The sequence below is a fragment of the Apiospora marii genome (genome assembly GCF_038362585.1).
Source record: "Apiospora marii strain CBS 49790 chromosome Unknown utg000011l_segment0_segment0, whole genome shotgun sequence".
NCBI classification, from domain to species: Eukaryota; Fungi; Ascomycota; class Sordariomycetes; order Amphisphaeriales; family Apiosporaceae; genus Apiospora; species Apiospora marii.
The window spans coordinates 332,693-347,483 of NW_027117382.1; the positions used below are offsets into that span (position 1 = coordinate 332,693).

The following is a 14,791-nucleotide window of genomic DNA, read 5'->3' on the forward strand; positions in this document are numbered from 1 at the left end:
ACTGTTTTCGTCGTGGCTTCTACCGGTGGCAGGGCAGCAAGCCGGATAAAAGGTGGGTGGGACAATGCGTTGCACCGAGTGTCTCCCCGCCGGGTGCCGGCATGGAGACAAGAAGGCTGCGCTTCTGATCTTAGTTAATCAAACAATGTGCTTGCAGGTGGTGCAGCATGTCAGCTGAAGTATCACCGCCGCCTCGGTAATTCTCATAGGCTCTACAACGCTCCACAGGCGCAAACTACTGCATGAAAGCCCCCAAAAACTAAGCTTACGTGGCTGTGGGGATGCAGGGTTCAGCCTTCAGATATACCAGGCTGGACATCTCCAAGGCCATAAGATGAGACAGTGTAGGCCTTTCAACATGTCTTCCTTATTCTCGAGTAACCTATCTAGTTTAAAATCTCGCGCACTTTTATATGTAACGCCGCGCCCAGAAACAGAGCCAGCTGCTTAGTGACTTGGACCTTTCCACTGAAATCATCAACGATACCGAACGCAACACCAGACGTAATCTAAGTCATGGAATCAAACCCATTTGCACGAACTGCTGGCCTTTCTCCAATCGAAGAGGAGGATGCGGATACGCTCCATGATAATATATCTGTTAGTTCGTTCGGCCAAACGATCGCTGAACAAGCAGATGTCCTAGAGCAAGAAGAAACGGCAATTCAAGCAGAGAATAATACATTACAAGACTCCACACAAGAAGCTGCTCCTTTGCCTCCTCCAAAAGACGACCCCTTTCCCCCTCCAAAGGACTCTCCTTCGCCTCCCCCGAAAGACAAGAATAGTACAGAGGCCGAAGTTGAACAGCTGACAGAGTTGATGTTCCTGGAAAAATATCACCAATTAAAGCGATCCAAGTCCGTCACTTCCTCCCTGAAGGTTAGGGATGGATATGAAACCGAAGCCCGACACAGATTCGCATACTGGGCCACCGAAACGTGGCTGTATGAGTTTTTGGCATGGATGTTAAGCTGTTATTGCTTTGGTGGTATCGTTGTTACTCTGGCGCTTCACCATGACAAGCCTATACCAGAGTGGCCATTCGATATCACAATCAACGCCGTGGTGTCGGCCCTGTCCACCATTATGGGATCAGCTTTGCTAGTGCCCCTGTCCAGCATTATCGGTCAAGCGAAGTGGTCGACGGTCTTGAATAGACGCCGAAAGCTTGCTGACATTGTGGCCTATGACGAGGCAAGCCGGGGCCCGTGGGGCTCGGTAACGTTGTTGTGCAAGAAGGGACTCCGGTAAGCATAAGAACATGCTTTTGGTTACCCGCCACATACTAATGCAGAGATGAATAGGGAACCAGTGGCGCTCGGTGCTATGCTCACGATCCTGGCATTATTGATCGCACCTTTGCTGCAACAGACTGCTGTCGTCGGCCTCCAGAGCAACCCGGTTGAGAACACCAATGCAACGCTGATGGCACTAGACTGGTGGGCCGAAGGGTTAAGGACCGAGTCCGACCGTCCGCGTATCAAAGACGACATGGTCATGTCGATCAACCGCGGGCTGTTCTTCGACGGGAATTTCAGCGACCCATTCTCGATCAACGCTCTCCAGCCTAGACCTCAATGCCAAACCGGCAATTGCTCATTTGGCGTCTTTGAGAGCTTGGCCGTCTGCAGTGAGTGCGCGGATGTCAGCCGTAACCTCACGATGCAGAAAAGCAGCGATGGTTCAGAATGTAAAAATGGCGATCTAGACGAGACTCGACAAGAATGCGCTCGCTGGACCTTGAATAACGGACACGACACCGGCTGGCTGGACGTTTCCTCTGGCATGTTGATGAGCACCAGCGCATCGCAAGGTCTGATCTCGCCGCGACCAGAGCTGTCAATCTTTAATCTGACCGCCATAGCGCCTTGCTGGGAAGACATGTATACACTTGCCAATACGACTTATCAGTATCGGCCTTGCAATGGATCTTATGGTGGGACATGGACGTATGCACAGGAGTGTTCCTTACACTGGTGCGTCCATAAATACAAGTCTGAAATGATCAATGGGATCCTACAGGAAGAAGTCATCGAAACTACACACTCGGGATCTTACCGATCAGGGATGATGTACGACTTCAGCCCGCCAAATTCGACCGTTGCTTATAATGCTGTCCCCTACATGGCTCGAGGAAATACCAGCGGAATATTCGGCTTTGCAAACATCACAACAGGTCAGATTTATGGAAAGCTGTCCGTTCATCGTCAAGCCACGTACTTGGTATCAGACTATCTCAAGTCCGTGTTGGAGGGATTCACAACGGTGAACAGCAATTACACCAAACAGGGCCAATCGGAACAACCCTATGTTCGGCGACTATACATGGCCGACCGGGCCAACCTGACCAACCAGGCCAGCGTTGGAAGCTACACGGAACAGACTATTGCACGACAGTTCAACATGAGCAGATTGTTCCAGTCAATGGCTTTGAGCATGACGAGTTCGCTTCGAACGGCCCAGGACCAGGAAGATCCTTGGGATATTCCCTCCATCTGGCAATCCATCAACGTGGCGCCCTATCAGCTGGTACCCGTGCTCCGGGTACGTTGGGGGTGGATCGCCCTCCCTGCTGCCCTGGAAGTCACTACCCTTTTGCTGCTGTTCTACGTGGTGATGTGGGGCTCGCAGCGCCGGCTGCCTGTCTGGAAGTCCTCGATACTGCCGCTTCTCCTTCTAGGATCGCAAATGCACAACGCCGATGACGATAACCTGCCCCGGCATATCGTGGATATGGAACAGCTCGCTCAGGAGGTGTCTTTGGAACCCGAGACCGCCATGGGCCGAGCGCGACGGCCCAACGAGAACGAGCCCGAAGAAGGCTGGGATCTGGATGACACAGCCGGCCAAGAGACTAAAGACACGAACAGCGACAGTGAGTTGACGCTGTCTTGAAAACATGTGGTTCCTACAATTGGGTCATGCCGGAACCTCGAGCTGCGTGGTTCGGGTAATCCTCAGCGGGTGATGGTGTCGTCCTGTTTGCTGTCGTGGGGTGTCATGTCTGCGGACGAGATGAGATTTTGCACAAGGGGAGACCAATTTCGAAGCAATGTTTCATGCAAACCACATTATATATATGAAATGGGGATATTCAAGGAGAAGGGGTTTCGTACAACGTAGTAATCAAACATCTTTGATCGGGATGCTAGGGTCTAAGCCACTTATGCACAATTGAGCCAACTGCAGATTCGTGCCCCCCTCTCCCCGCCTGCTGCCTCCCGCCTCGCGTGCTTTGAATGATAATACGGGATCTCCCCATACAACGGAACTCCGATGTGACATGCCGTCCCAAAGCTGTTGCCACTGGTGCTGAATTGTAGTTGCAGTTACGGGGACGTTCAGCCTGGTTTCCTTGGCGTGCCCTCCCGCTGGGGCGAAGGGGTAGCGGCAATTCTGCAATTGCCATTGGCTGGCACACCGCGAGATCCGCTAATCTGTAAGCCATGTTGCCCAGGAACTCGATGGTTTGAGTGTGCGTTTGCTCGCTACTGCGCGACTCCCCTACCCTGATCGTTTAGATCCCTGGAACTGGCTCCGGCAGCCCGGCAGCCCGGCAGCCCACATCACAGCACGCAGGACCCTTGCTCATTCTAGGCAAAAGGATTGGCCAATTCATGTAGCTCATTTAATTATGATATGATCGCCCCAAACGGACCAACATGTTTGCTTTATGATATTGGAATGAGGCTTGAGTTTGCTGCAGGCGGGCGTACGCTGTCAGCGTTGCTGAGATGCAGCCTGATTCACCAATAGTGAATGTTCTTATAAAGAAGTCATGCCCAACAACAAAGACCAATCTCGAGCTTGAGGTGATGTTATCACCAAAGTCCCGATCGCCAAAATGCAAATTTTCTTCGTCGAGACATTCTTGGCAGTTGCAGCCCTGACTGCTGCGTCTCCTGCCTCCAAGCGCGCCACTCACCACGTAACCCACGAGAAGCGTCATCAATTACCAGCAGAATGGACCAAGCGCGAGAAGGTTGAAGGTCGCGCCGTGCTACCTTTGCGCATTGGGCTGAAGCAGCAAAACCTTGACCGGGCCGACGAGCTGTTAGACGGGGTAAGCGACTTTCGGTGTTTATTCCTTTATGTTTTAGTGTTTATTCCACGTTAGTCTAGTGTCTCACGAGGGATGGAATAACTGCTTATTCCAGAATTTTCCACTATTCCCTCTCGAGACATTGTATTCAACCCAAGAAGAGTAAATGCTGATACCGAGAGTCGATAGGTATCCAACCCCAAGAGCGGCAGCTACGCCCAGCATTGGACCCCGGGCCAGATAGCCGACATGTTCGCTCCCAGTCAGGAGTCGGTCGACTCGGTCAGTGCCTGGTTGGCTGAGTCGGGTATCGACCCAAGTCGCATCGTCGTATCTAACAGCAAGGCGTGGATCGACGTCAACGCGACCGTGTCCGAGGTCGAGTCCCTCATCCAGACCGACTACCACGTCTACGAGCATTCTTCGGGCCACCTCCACGTCGCGTCAGGCTCGTACAGCGTGCCCGCCTATCTGAGCGCCGAGCACATCGACTTGATCATGCCCACCCTGCATTTCGATGCCAAAACCACGCCAGGCCGAAAAGGCAGTGGCGACGAGCTGCGGAAGAGACAGCAAGAGTTGCGCAAGAGCCAGGTCGTGAGGAAGGCCCTTAGGCGAGCAGGCCCTTACAGCGGTGCTGCCCGGACCGTTGGCGGGCCAAACTCGGGCTCCCTTGCCAAACTGGGTGCGGAGGTGGCCAAGACCAAGCTCATCACCGCCCTGGACAGTTGCGACAAACAGATCACGCCGGAGTGCCTTCGCTCCCTCTACGACCTGCCCCTGCGAAGCTCGGCGCATCCTGGCAATACCTACGGTATCGTTGCGTACACGCCGCAGACCTATAGCCCCAAGGATCTAGACCTCTTCTTTGCCGAGTTCGAGAAGCGGGCAGTCGGCGAGCGGCCCATCCTCGACTCGATCGACGGCGGCTCCGTGCTTCAGAACCTGACGGGTAAGAACCTGACGAGTATGGGGTACTACGCCGAATCGTCTCTGGACCTCGAGTACGCCATGGCCCTGGTCTACCCCCAGCAGGTGACGCTGTACCAAGTGGGCGACCAGCATGGAACGGCGTCCTTTAACAACTTCCTCGACGCGCTGGACGGCTCGTACTGCACTTATGCGGGCGGCGACGACCCCGAGGTGGACGCCGTCTACCCCAGCCCCAAAGCGGACGGCTACCAGGGCCCCGCCGACTGCGGCACCTCCCAGGCCACCAACGTCATCTCCAGCTCGTACGGCTACAACGAGGGGGCGCTCACCCCGGCCTACCAGCGGCGTCAGTGCTACGAATACATGAAGCTGGGCCTGCAAGGCGTGACGGTCCTGTACCCCTCGGGCGATTTCGGTAAGAGACAATCTTCATCATCTACCATGCAATCCACGGGTACTTACTTATTACTTTCTTTCACAGGTGTTGCTGGGAATAACGACAGATGCATCGCTTCCAATGGGACGTTCATCAACGGCACCTCTGGAAGGTTCGCTCCACAATTCCCCGGAAACTGTCCATACGTGACTGCCGTTGGCGCAACGCAGGTCCCCACCGGAACCAACATCGTCACGGACTTGGCGAGCAAGGTGCAGCCCGAGGTGGCCTGCGAGACGATTATCCGCAGCGGCGGGGGTTTTAGCGATGTGAGTATTGATTCTTCCCCATCCAGTTTGATGAGTCCGGATAGACCAGAGGGCAACGAGGCTGACCACTCCCCCTCTGCCCACTCACAGGTCTTCCCCATGCCCCCCTACCAGTCCGAGGCCGTGTCCCACTACCTGACGACGTACCCGCCCCCCTTCGGCGCCGACCGGTACAACAGCACGGGCCGCGCGCGGGGCTACCCGGACGTGTCGGCCAACGGGGCCAATTACATGATCGGGGTGTTGGGCACCTTCCGCAAGATCTACGGGACCAGCGCCTCGACGCCCACGTTCGGGGCCATCATCAGCCTCATCAATGAGCGGCGGCTGGCCGCGGGGAAACGGCCCGTGGGGTTCTTGAATCCGGCCCTCTACGCGCGTCCGGACGTGCTGAATGACGTTACGCGGGGCGGCAACCCGGGCTGCGGCACGGCGGGGTTCGGGGCCCGGCCGGGCTGGGATCCAGTTACGGGGCTGGGGACGCCTAATTTTCCCAAGATGTTGGATTTTTTCCTTAGCTTGCCGTAGGGAGACGGCACATGGACAGGATCATGGTGTGCGAGCGGTACTCAGGGACGATCTTAGAAAGAGAGGTGGGGTAGACGCTGGTCCTTCATCTCGAGGTAACCCTTTCTTGGATAGGGAGTAAAACACATATAGGAGCTGGCAGCATGGAAATGGATAAGGGAAATTTGATTCCGACTTAATGGCCTATGGCAGCAGTCGACGGTGGGTGGGGTGAGCAGATAGACCAGCCAAGAGCTAAGATTCGTTAGCAGCGGAGCACCCCTGAATGACCCTCGGTGCTACGGAGATACCAACACGGAGATAGCACCACGCCCGGGCACGCTCAATGAGAAACGAAAGCCCGAACGAGCCGTCCAACTTCGGAATTGTGCGCGACCTCCTGTTCTTCTTCTTCTTGTTCAAGTCATATGCCTTGTTTGCACCGTAATCTAGTTGAAGAACCGCCCTGCCATTCAAAACGCAACCATGTCCGGGGTTTCCGCGCTCGTCAAGGCTTTGAACCAGAAGATCCGGTCCAACAAGGTCCTGGACTACTTCTGTTCCACCCGTGCGTCCCGTTCAGCTCCCTTATCCTGTTTACTGCGCAGGCCATGCTGACCAGTTGGCAACCTCTCGCAGATTTCTGGGGCCCAATATCCAACTTCGGGATCCCCATCGCCGCCATCTTGGACACGCGGAAGAGTCCAGACTTGTGAGACGCTAACCCAGCCGAGCCCTAGCTTAGGCCTCTGTTCGCTGCTGGATGAATATTGACTATCCTTTAGGATCTCTGGCCCCATGACTGGTGCACTCACAGTCTACGCCTTCACGTTCATGCGCTACTCGCTGGCAGTCACCCCGAAGAACTATCTGCTCTGTGCATGCCATTTTCTGAATGCGGGGGCTCAGCTGACACAGGGGTATCGATGGACCCAATATCACTACGGGGAGGGAAACAAGGGTAAGGGGAGGCTGGCTTTGTCTGGGCTGAACTGAGGAATAAAGTGGCAAGCATGTAAATTGAGTAATACGGTCCGAGTTCTTGGTAGACGTGTAGACTGGGCGAGAACCACCCCGAAGCCAAACCGAGTACATTACACTAGAGTCGTTGAATATAAAGAAGAATATACACAATATGAAAATGAAGCAGCCGCTAAGCCGGGGGCTGTCTGCTTATGTTATAAAATAGTCCTCTGATTCGGTGGCCTAAGCGGTCGAATCGGACCAGGCAGATCATGGTTAGATCCTCTATTAGACCTGAGTCTTTGATGTCTTGTTTTTCCGGTTCATGTCTTTGCATGTAGCATTGAGATAACATGGAACTCAGCTGTCCAGCTCATTTACCCCGTCAGATTCGCACAGGGACTGAGACATCATGTCATTCTGTGATGTCAGCAGAATCCTCGCAGTATAGGCTCTTCAAAGTGGCGCTGACGGCATCATGGCTCCTGGCCGGTATTGATGTCTCTTGGTGAGTGAATGAGTTCTGACGAAGTGATATCCCAAGAGACAAAGTGACTTGAGCGAAGCACATGTCCGACTCTAATGCTGTCGGGATTTTAAGCTTACTGTGCCACACCGCCTGGTGAGTGTTCACTAGAAGTAGATAAACGAATAGTGTCTCTCTGATGAAACTCTCATTCGACAAGAGTAGGGTCAGTGGGCGCACATGTGTGTGAGGCATTTTTACGGTGGCGAGATGAAGTTACTCCAAGCTATTATATTCATTCTACACATAGCCATGCAGTAAAAAACAAGTCATCCTAGCTGCATACGTCAAGCTCGTACGACTAACGTGAGCTGATACGACACTGGTTGTAATGAGTGAACTCTTGGTAACGGGATAAGAGCTGGATTATATTGTTATCATGTCAAGCGTCTGCCCGTGGAAGACTATAAGTACTTCACCGAGACGGATCTTTTTTCATATTCACTAGCATATCATCTCATTCTTCTTTACTTTGACACCCAATACTACGCCTAAGCAATCTTCCACCTTCATCATCATGAAGCCCGCCCATCTCTCCGGCGCTTTCGCGACCGCCGTCCTGCTCCCCGCAACCCAGGGAACCTGGTGCGACTTCTATAACGACGACGCCTGCACAGACACGACCGACCCCAACACCAGCTACGACTGTGGAAACAATAATGTTTTCGGAAACTCGGGGGGGTTCGTCGCTTGCCATGCAGATGAAAATTCGGACGATTCTCGTTGCGTGATTGGCCGATGCAACGATGAGTCGTGTGCGACCACTTATAACACGGATGTTGACCCCGATCACTCCTGCCACAGCACTGGCGGACCTGGACCCTTTTACCGGCTACACAAGAAGTAAATAGAGACCGCAAAGTAAGTCTTCCAAGCCAGTAAAGACCCCGGCGTGTAGCTGACCAGTCCTTGGCAGCTGCAAGTAGTTGTTGGAAGCTTTTGCGATTATCCGGTGTCTTCGCATGGCCAGGTCCCTGGGTTGATGATGGGTATGTAACGGAGCCTGGGGTCTTCAAGGTGGCGGGTCTTGCACCCTCCGGTGTTTTGAGATTGAAAATCACATGGATATCGCGACGTATTTCCTGGGTAGACTATACGATATTGTGTTCAGTCCCTTTAGCACATCTGTCCACCCAAAATACCGTTGCATGCTCTGAGCTATGGCCACCCTGCATCTTGTGTGAAAAGTACATAGAATTTCATAATTCATTGGTCTATTTAGAGTTGGACGGTACCCGTCAAAATCTGAAGTATAGTTCAGTTTGACCCGACCCGAGACCCGGAGAAAGGTAGACAAAAGAGATTCCATTCCAATGGAAACGGAGATGGGTATAGACATGGTTCCTAATAAAAGCCGTTATTACCCATAGTAGCGGGTTCTGATGTTGGTCCCGTCTGCAATGCGAATACCCATAAGTTGGACACTGGTCACTGAGACAAAACCGCTGGGAGCTGATTGACTGTTTCTAAACCTAACCGAGAGCGCCTCAAGGAGCATTACTATACTGTCGCTTTCCTTATTTGCCCGGCGTTGAACGATGGCTCGCTCACGAAGAACCCCAACTGCGCAGCTCTTCGAGCATGAAGACGAGACAAAATACTTGCGACGACCAGAAAGGACCGCATATCCCCAGATGGAGAAGGCCCAACATCTCGATGAGCACGCGATAACCGAGATTGAATGGATCCAGTCCAACTACCAGAAGATGGCAGGCAAATGGATCGAGTCGGAAAAGCAGAAGCTCGCCCTGCAGCGCCGTGTCCAGGACCTCGAGGCGCAGCAGAAGCCTTCGTCGTCCCTCGCAGAGACTGGAAGAGAACTCAGACAATATAGGGCCAGCCAAAGGGCTAGAAAATACCGGAGACTCGACAGAAGATCACCGTCACCCAATGACATCTTACCATCGACCGAGAACGACGGCGGGTATGATACAAGGTCCAGCAGTGTCGAGAGTGGCAGCGATGGCTATCAGGGTGATTCAGAAGCTGCCCCTCGAAGATTAAAGCTTCGGCCCCAACCAGTTTCACGCACCCAAGGCAGAAAGCCCCGTGCTTTAAGTCCCAAGATGCTGGCCAGTCTCTCGCGGGCTCGGGCGCGGCATCGGTCTGCCCAATGGGTTCGCCGACAGCAGAAGGAAGAGCAGCGAAGGCGGAAGAGAGGCAAACGATCCTCACCCATACATATCTCCGACTATTCTTCCGATACATCAGCAGCATCGTCGCAAAGGTCGATCCCGGCAACTGTATTCTCCGCCCCAAGGCCCTCGTCCCACCGACCAGTTCAGAGAAGATCAAGGAGCCCAAACATCGAGCGCCTCCCCGCCGAAGCCGCACGCAAAATCCTACCCCGCATGTTCATCCCGTCGCGCGACGGCCTGGCGTTCCTCTGGGAGGCCATCTCCATCGCGCAGCACTGCTTCTACGCCGCCGCCCTGGAGCGGTGGCCCGACTGGACGGAAGCCCAGTTCCCGCAAGGCGCGCACGAGCTCTCGTTCGGCACGAAGGACCTCGAGGGCTACTTCGACGGCTACCTCATCGGCGAGGAGCTGGCCCTGCGGGACGCCAGCTCGCGGGAGGTGTACGCGGCCGTCTCGGGCATGGCCAACCTGCGGAACCGGACCTGCCACTTCCCGCCCCGCAGCGACGCGCACTACCTCCGGATGGCGAGGAGCCGGCGGAAAAGGCGGGAAGCGGGTGCGGCGTACGAGATCCGGGACGCCATCGACGGGCTCGTCGCCGACGCCTGGGCCGCCCAGCCCGACTCGGCGGGCTGGTACCGCGACGCCATGGCCCCGGCGTGCAACCTGGCCAGCGTGCTGAACGACGAGGGCGCCATGGCCGCCCTCGACGACCTGTACGACCGGGTCGAGAACCGGGCCTGGGAGATGCTGCGCGCCGTCGAGGAGATCGCGGCGTTCCGGGACGACGACAAGCAGCCTCGCGGGAAGCACGAGGAAAGGCAGCAGGAAATGGACCGATCGATGATGCGGGATATGATGCGGGCGCTGCCCGAGGAGCTGCACGCGCCGCTCCGCATGTTCTTCGAGACGGTGAAGGTGGAGGACCTTGGGTGGCCGGAGATGATCCAACGCGCTGCGGTGGTCTGGAGGGAGAATACAGGCTAATGCAGGATGCGTGATATGCATACGTACAGAGTTGGCAGTTCATTAGCTACGGCTTGCGGCGGTGGTCAAGAGAAAACGAAAAGCTGGGAGTGAGGCTAACTACGAAGCGCCATGGCTATGGCAGTTACCATCAACAGTTATGAAATATTGAACAACCGATTTGCACAGGCAGTCTTAAAGCATATCGAAATGATTTTGAATTTAAGTTGTTTAAACATTAAAAGTGAAATATGGTGGTGGATATCTAGATGCAATGCTACCGCAAAATTTTAGGCGCCCGGGCATAATGCGTGACGTTATCATACGTTAATAACATGTGTGAGAGAGACCCAGTGTCTGTGGGACCTGTGTCCTCATTCCTTTCTTTCTTTTCCTTTCGTTCCTGTTTCTTCGCTCCTCTCCTCCTCCTCAAGCCTTGGACTTGGTCCGCTTCATGCTGAACTGCGACTGGTTGGTATGCACCCGATCAATATCGAACGGGTTGTCGTTGTACGCCGCGACCGAGTGGTGCGTGGGGACGCGCGCCAGCGACGACCGCCGCGAGCCCGCGCGCGAGGCGGGGCGCGAGTTGCCGGTGCGGATGGCGGCAAAGGCCGGCCCGTTCCTGCCCTCTTCTTCGTCGTCGTTGGCGAGGGTGTGCTCGGAGCCGTTCTCGTCCGCGTTCGCCATCTCCTCGGCGTCGGCGGCCACCTGCTCGGCCTTGAGGCGCTTCATGAAGGCGAGCGACTCGGCGGCGAAGTGGCACTTGGCCCGGATCTGGGGGCCGTACTTGTAGAACAGGAAGGGGAAGGGCACGCAGGCCAGGGCCAGGAAGGCGGGGATGCTCGAGGCCCAGTGGATGCCGAGGTCCGCGTACATGTAGCTGGTGAAGAGGGGGAAGGCGAAGCCGAACAGCGAGCGCAGCACCGAGTTGGCGGCCAGGACGGAGGCGGCGAAGATGGTGTAGGCGTCGATGAGGTAGTTCATGATACTCAGAAAAACGAGGACCATGCCGAAGCCGAAGGGGACGCCGGCCGCAATACTGGCGATCCAGTGGATCGAGGCCGAGTTGGTCCAGGCGAACCAGAAGAGGCCGATGGGCAGGGCGACGGAGCCGACCATGGCGGGCGGCAGGCGGGTCTCGGGGGGCGCGAAGCCGTCGTTTTCGTCCTCGGCCTTGACGTAGCGGGCGTTGTCCCAGATGCTGTAGGCGACGGCGAAGACCATGCCGACCATGATGCCCAGAAAAGCCAGGCCGCTGATGCCCTGGCTCCAGCCGCGCTGGCCCTGGTAGACGATGGGGAAGGCGCCGAACAGCATGTAGAGCGTGCCGTAGATGATGGCCATGTAGGTCGAGAGCAGCAGCACGATGGGCTCGCGGAAGAGCAGGATCCAGGGGCGCGACAGGGCCGTCTTGAGCGACTGGCCGAGCGTGACGCGGCCGCGGTCGGCGTCCACCTTGCTGACGTAGTGCTTGCCCGTCTTCTTGGACAGGGCGGCGGCGCGCTTGCGGAGCAGCACGGGCGCGTACGTCTCGGGCACCAGGAACCCGCCCACGATCCAGAAGAAGCCCGAGAAGGCGGCCAGGAAACCCATGACCCAGCGCCAGCCCGCGGCCTGGCCCAGGAACCCACCGATAATGGGACCCAGGACGGGGCCCAGGAAGGGCGCGGCCGCGAACAGGGACATGGCCAGGCCGCGCTGCGAGGCGGGGAACATGTCGGCGATGACACCGCCGGCGTTGGTGAGAGGGGACGAGCCAAAGGCGCCGGCGAAGAAGCGCAGCACCAGCAGTGTGGTCGGGCCGTTGGCGCCGGCCGTGCCCGCGTTGAAGGCGGTGAGGGCCGCGTAGGTGCCGAAGAACAGGACCTGCCGGCCGAAGACTTCACTCAGGGGCGCCCACAGTAAGGGGCCGACGGCGAAACCCAGCACGAACAGCGAGACACCCAGCGTGGCCACCTCCTGGTTGATGCCGAACTCGGCGATGATCTGCCGGATACCACCCGAGTAGGCCGACGAGACGAGCGCGACGGCCAGTGTCGCCAGGGCGACGATTAATGTGATGAACCATTTGGTGACGGTGCTGAAGTTGAAGGGGTTGCGCGGGTCGTGTGGTATCCAATTGACCAGGTACGGGTCCTCTGCCGTGCCGGAGCCAGGATATGGGTGGTTGAGGACGGAATCGGTGATGCCCGCCTGGTCGAATACTATCCGCCAGTACGGGATGTTGTGTACCGCCGTGTGCTCGAGCTCGTGTTGGCCGCCGACGGGCTGTTGGGGCTTGGTATCCTTTTCGGACGCCATGGCGCCGGGTTGTGATTGGTCAATTTCTTCGTGCAACTCGAAATGTTTGCTTGCTTGTGTCTTGTGTTACCCGTCGGTTAGGTTCGGGAATGTCGCAACGCCGCTGCGGGAAGTGGATCGCTGGCGACTGTTGGGTATTAGTAGAGAGAGACAGAAACGGCAGTCTCCAAAGTCTTTAGGTTGATAAGACAGGGATGTCGTAGATCCAAGATGCTGCCAAGTAAGGGAATCTGAGTCGGAATGGGGAGGTCAAAGGGGGAGGGCGGGATGGCAGGCGTTATAAAGAGACGAGCATGAGACGAATGAATCATCGGCCGAACTGCTCCTCGCAAAATACGGGCGCCGAGGTATAAAAAACACTTTTTTTCTTCGACGGCAGGACGGACCTCGCGACCCAGATCCTTTGCCTCTCGCTGATTACAAGGGTGCCATACGACTCCACCGGCCGCCCACCCTCCAAGTCCTCCACGCCTTTCGTTCGGCCATGTCAAATCTTAGATGGTCAAAGCCTAGAGCGGATTTAGTCAGTAGCGTGCCCAGAAACGGGATTGAACGCCGGCCTTTAGGCTGTCTCCAGGGATCATCAACGTCATGTATGCCCCGGGTCCTGCAGGGCCTTTCGCACCCGTCTGGGCCACCATCGCGCCCTTATGCAAATCTGCATAAAAAGGGCCCTGAACCACCGCTGGCGAGTCAGCTATTCTGGAACTTAGTGCGGCAACTGAGTCTGACCAAGTTCTGGGCGAAACTATCTCTTACATCTTGCATCTACAATTAGAACTGCACTGGACCCCTGATCAGCTTTGGAGAATGAATGCATCTCTCTCGAACCTCACCTCACGCTAGAATGTTCTGTAGTACTCGTACCACCACCGTTCTGTGCATTGTATGCATGCGAGTCATAATTAGGTGCAGTTGGTAAGCCTCGGCTCCGACTTGGCTTACTAGTCCTGCTATGTAAGAACTCATAGGTTTTTGCCAACAAGTACTCCGTACGATCTCCACATTGTGTGTGTGTGTGGTGGGCCGGCTTTCGTGCAATGAATGACAAGACACGGGCAACCAGACATGGCAACAGGACTTACTTACTACCTACGACTGAATTGACGGGGACGGACCCAACACCGAGGTGCTGGAACGCGCTAATGAAATTGGTAACACTCGCACTAGGGTAGTAGTAACAGAGGAAAGCCCGAAGGTGGAAGAATCTAATCCGGGAAACATGCTTAATAATATCGAGGTTGTTACCAGTAAAGAGAAAGAAAAGGCAAGAGTGACGCAAACAAGGGGCCCGTCCTCCCGCACTTGCGCAAGAGTAGTCCGATGATTATGCTTACCTGAAGCACGAACGCTAAATTCCCGATTATGAAGCAGCATTGGCATTGACAGGAAACAGGATAGGCGGTGGGCGGGATTGGGATTGGGGCATGGGGAGGGACTATCAATGGGTCGGCCATCGGGGTGTATCTCTTCTTTCTGAATCCCGTGTCCACTAGTGCCGCGTCGAACCTCGGGTTTCTCGCGCTTAGTAGCAGCTTATTGCCATTTTTTGTGCATACTAATACAGCAAATCCCACCGTAGTCCAGCCGGCCGCTATTGATGGTTGCGTATGATTAATTGCCCAGTAGCGCTGACACCGGGGTTCGAGACTTATGCAAGCGTCGGTCTCGCCTCCGTGGCATTAAATCCTTAACGCCGTACTC

General features: G+C 55.6%; 6 protein-coding genes across 6 annotated transcripts; 5 read left to right on the top strand and 1 right to left on the bottom strand.

Annotated features, from left to right (window-relative positions):
* Positions 1-516: 516 nt before the first annotated feature.
* PG985_013156 (uncharacterized protein) lies at positions 517-2,898 on the top strand (the record flags this gene model as incomplete). Its single annotated transcript, XM_066832922.1, has 2 exons — positions 517-1,250; positions 1,308-2,898. The coding sequence occupies 2 exons, from the start codon at positions 517-519 to the stop codon at positions 2,896-2,898; spliced, it is 2,325 nt and encodes a 774-aa protein (XP_066677662.1).
* A 1,396-nt stretch (positions 2,899-4,294) lies between these two features.
* PG985_013157 (tripeptidyl peptidase-like protein) lies at positions 4,295-6,211 on the top strand (the record flags this gene model as incomplete). The annotated part of the gene is made up of 1 exon (XM_066832923.1): positions 4,295-6,211. One exon carries the CDS (start codon positions 4,295-4,297, stop codon positions 6,209-6,211), a length of 1,917 nt encoding a protein of 638 aa, XP_066677663.1.
* A 465-nt stretch (positions 6,212-6,676) lies between these two features.
* On the top strand, positions 6,677-7,186 carry PG985_013158 (uncharacterized protein; the record flags this gene model as incomplete). The annotated part of the gene is made up of 3 exons (XM_066832924.1): positions 6,677-6,758; positions 6,830-6,902; positions 6,976-7,186. 3 exons carry the CDS (start codon positions 6,677-6,679, stop codon positions 7,184-7,186), a joined length of 366 nt encoding a protein of 121 aa, XP_066677664.1.
* Positions 7,187-8,196: 1,010 nt separating this feature from the next.
* Positions 8,197-8,526, top strand: PG985_013159 (uncharacterized protein; the record flags this gene model as incomplete). The annotated part of the gene is made up of 1 exon (XM_066832925.1): positions 8,197-8,526. The coding sequence occupies one exon, from the start codon at positions 8,197-8,199 to the stop codon at positions 8,524-8,526; it is 330 nt and encodes a 109-aa protein (XP_066677665.1).
* Positions 8,527-9,217: 691 nt separating this feature from the next.
* Positions 9,218-10,804, top strand: PG985_013160 (uncharacterized protein; the record flags this gene model as incomplete). Its single annotated transcript, XM_066832926.1, has 1 exon — positions 9,218-10,804. One exon carries the CDS (start codon positions 9,218-9,220, stop codon positions 10,802-10,804), a length of 1,587 nt encoding a protein of 528 aa, XP_066677666.1.
* Positions 10,805-11,212: 408 nt separating this feature from the next.
* Positions 11,213-13,087, bottom strand: PG985_013161 (uncharacterized protein; the record flags this gene model as incomplete). Its single annotated transcript, XM_066832927.1, has 1 exon — positions 11,213-13,087. The coding sequence occupies one exon, from the start codon at positions 13,085-13,087 to the stop codon at positions 11,213-11,215; it is 1,875 nt and encodes a 624-aa protein (XP_066677667.1).
* Between the last annotated feature and the right edge of the window lie 1,704 nt (positions 13,088-14,791).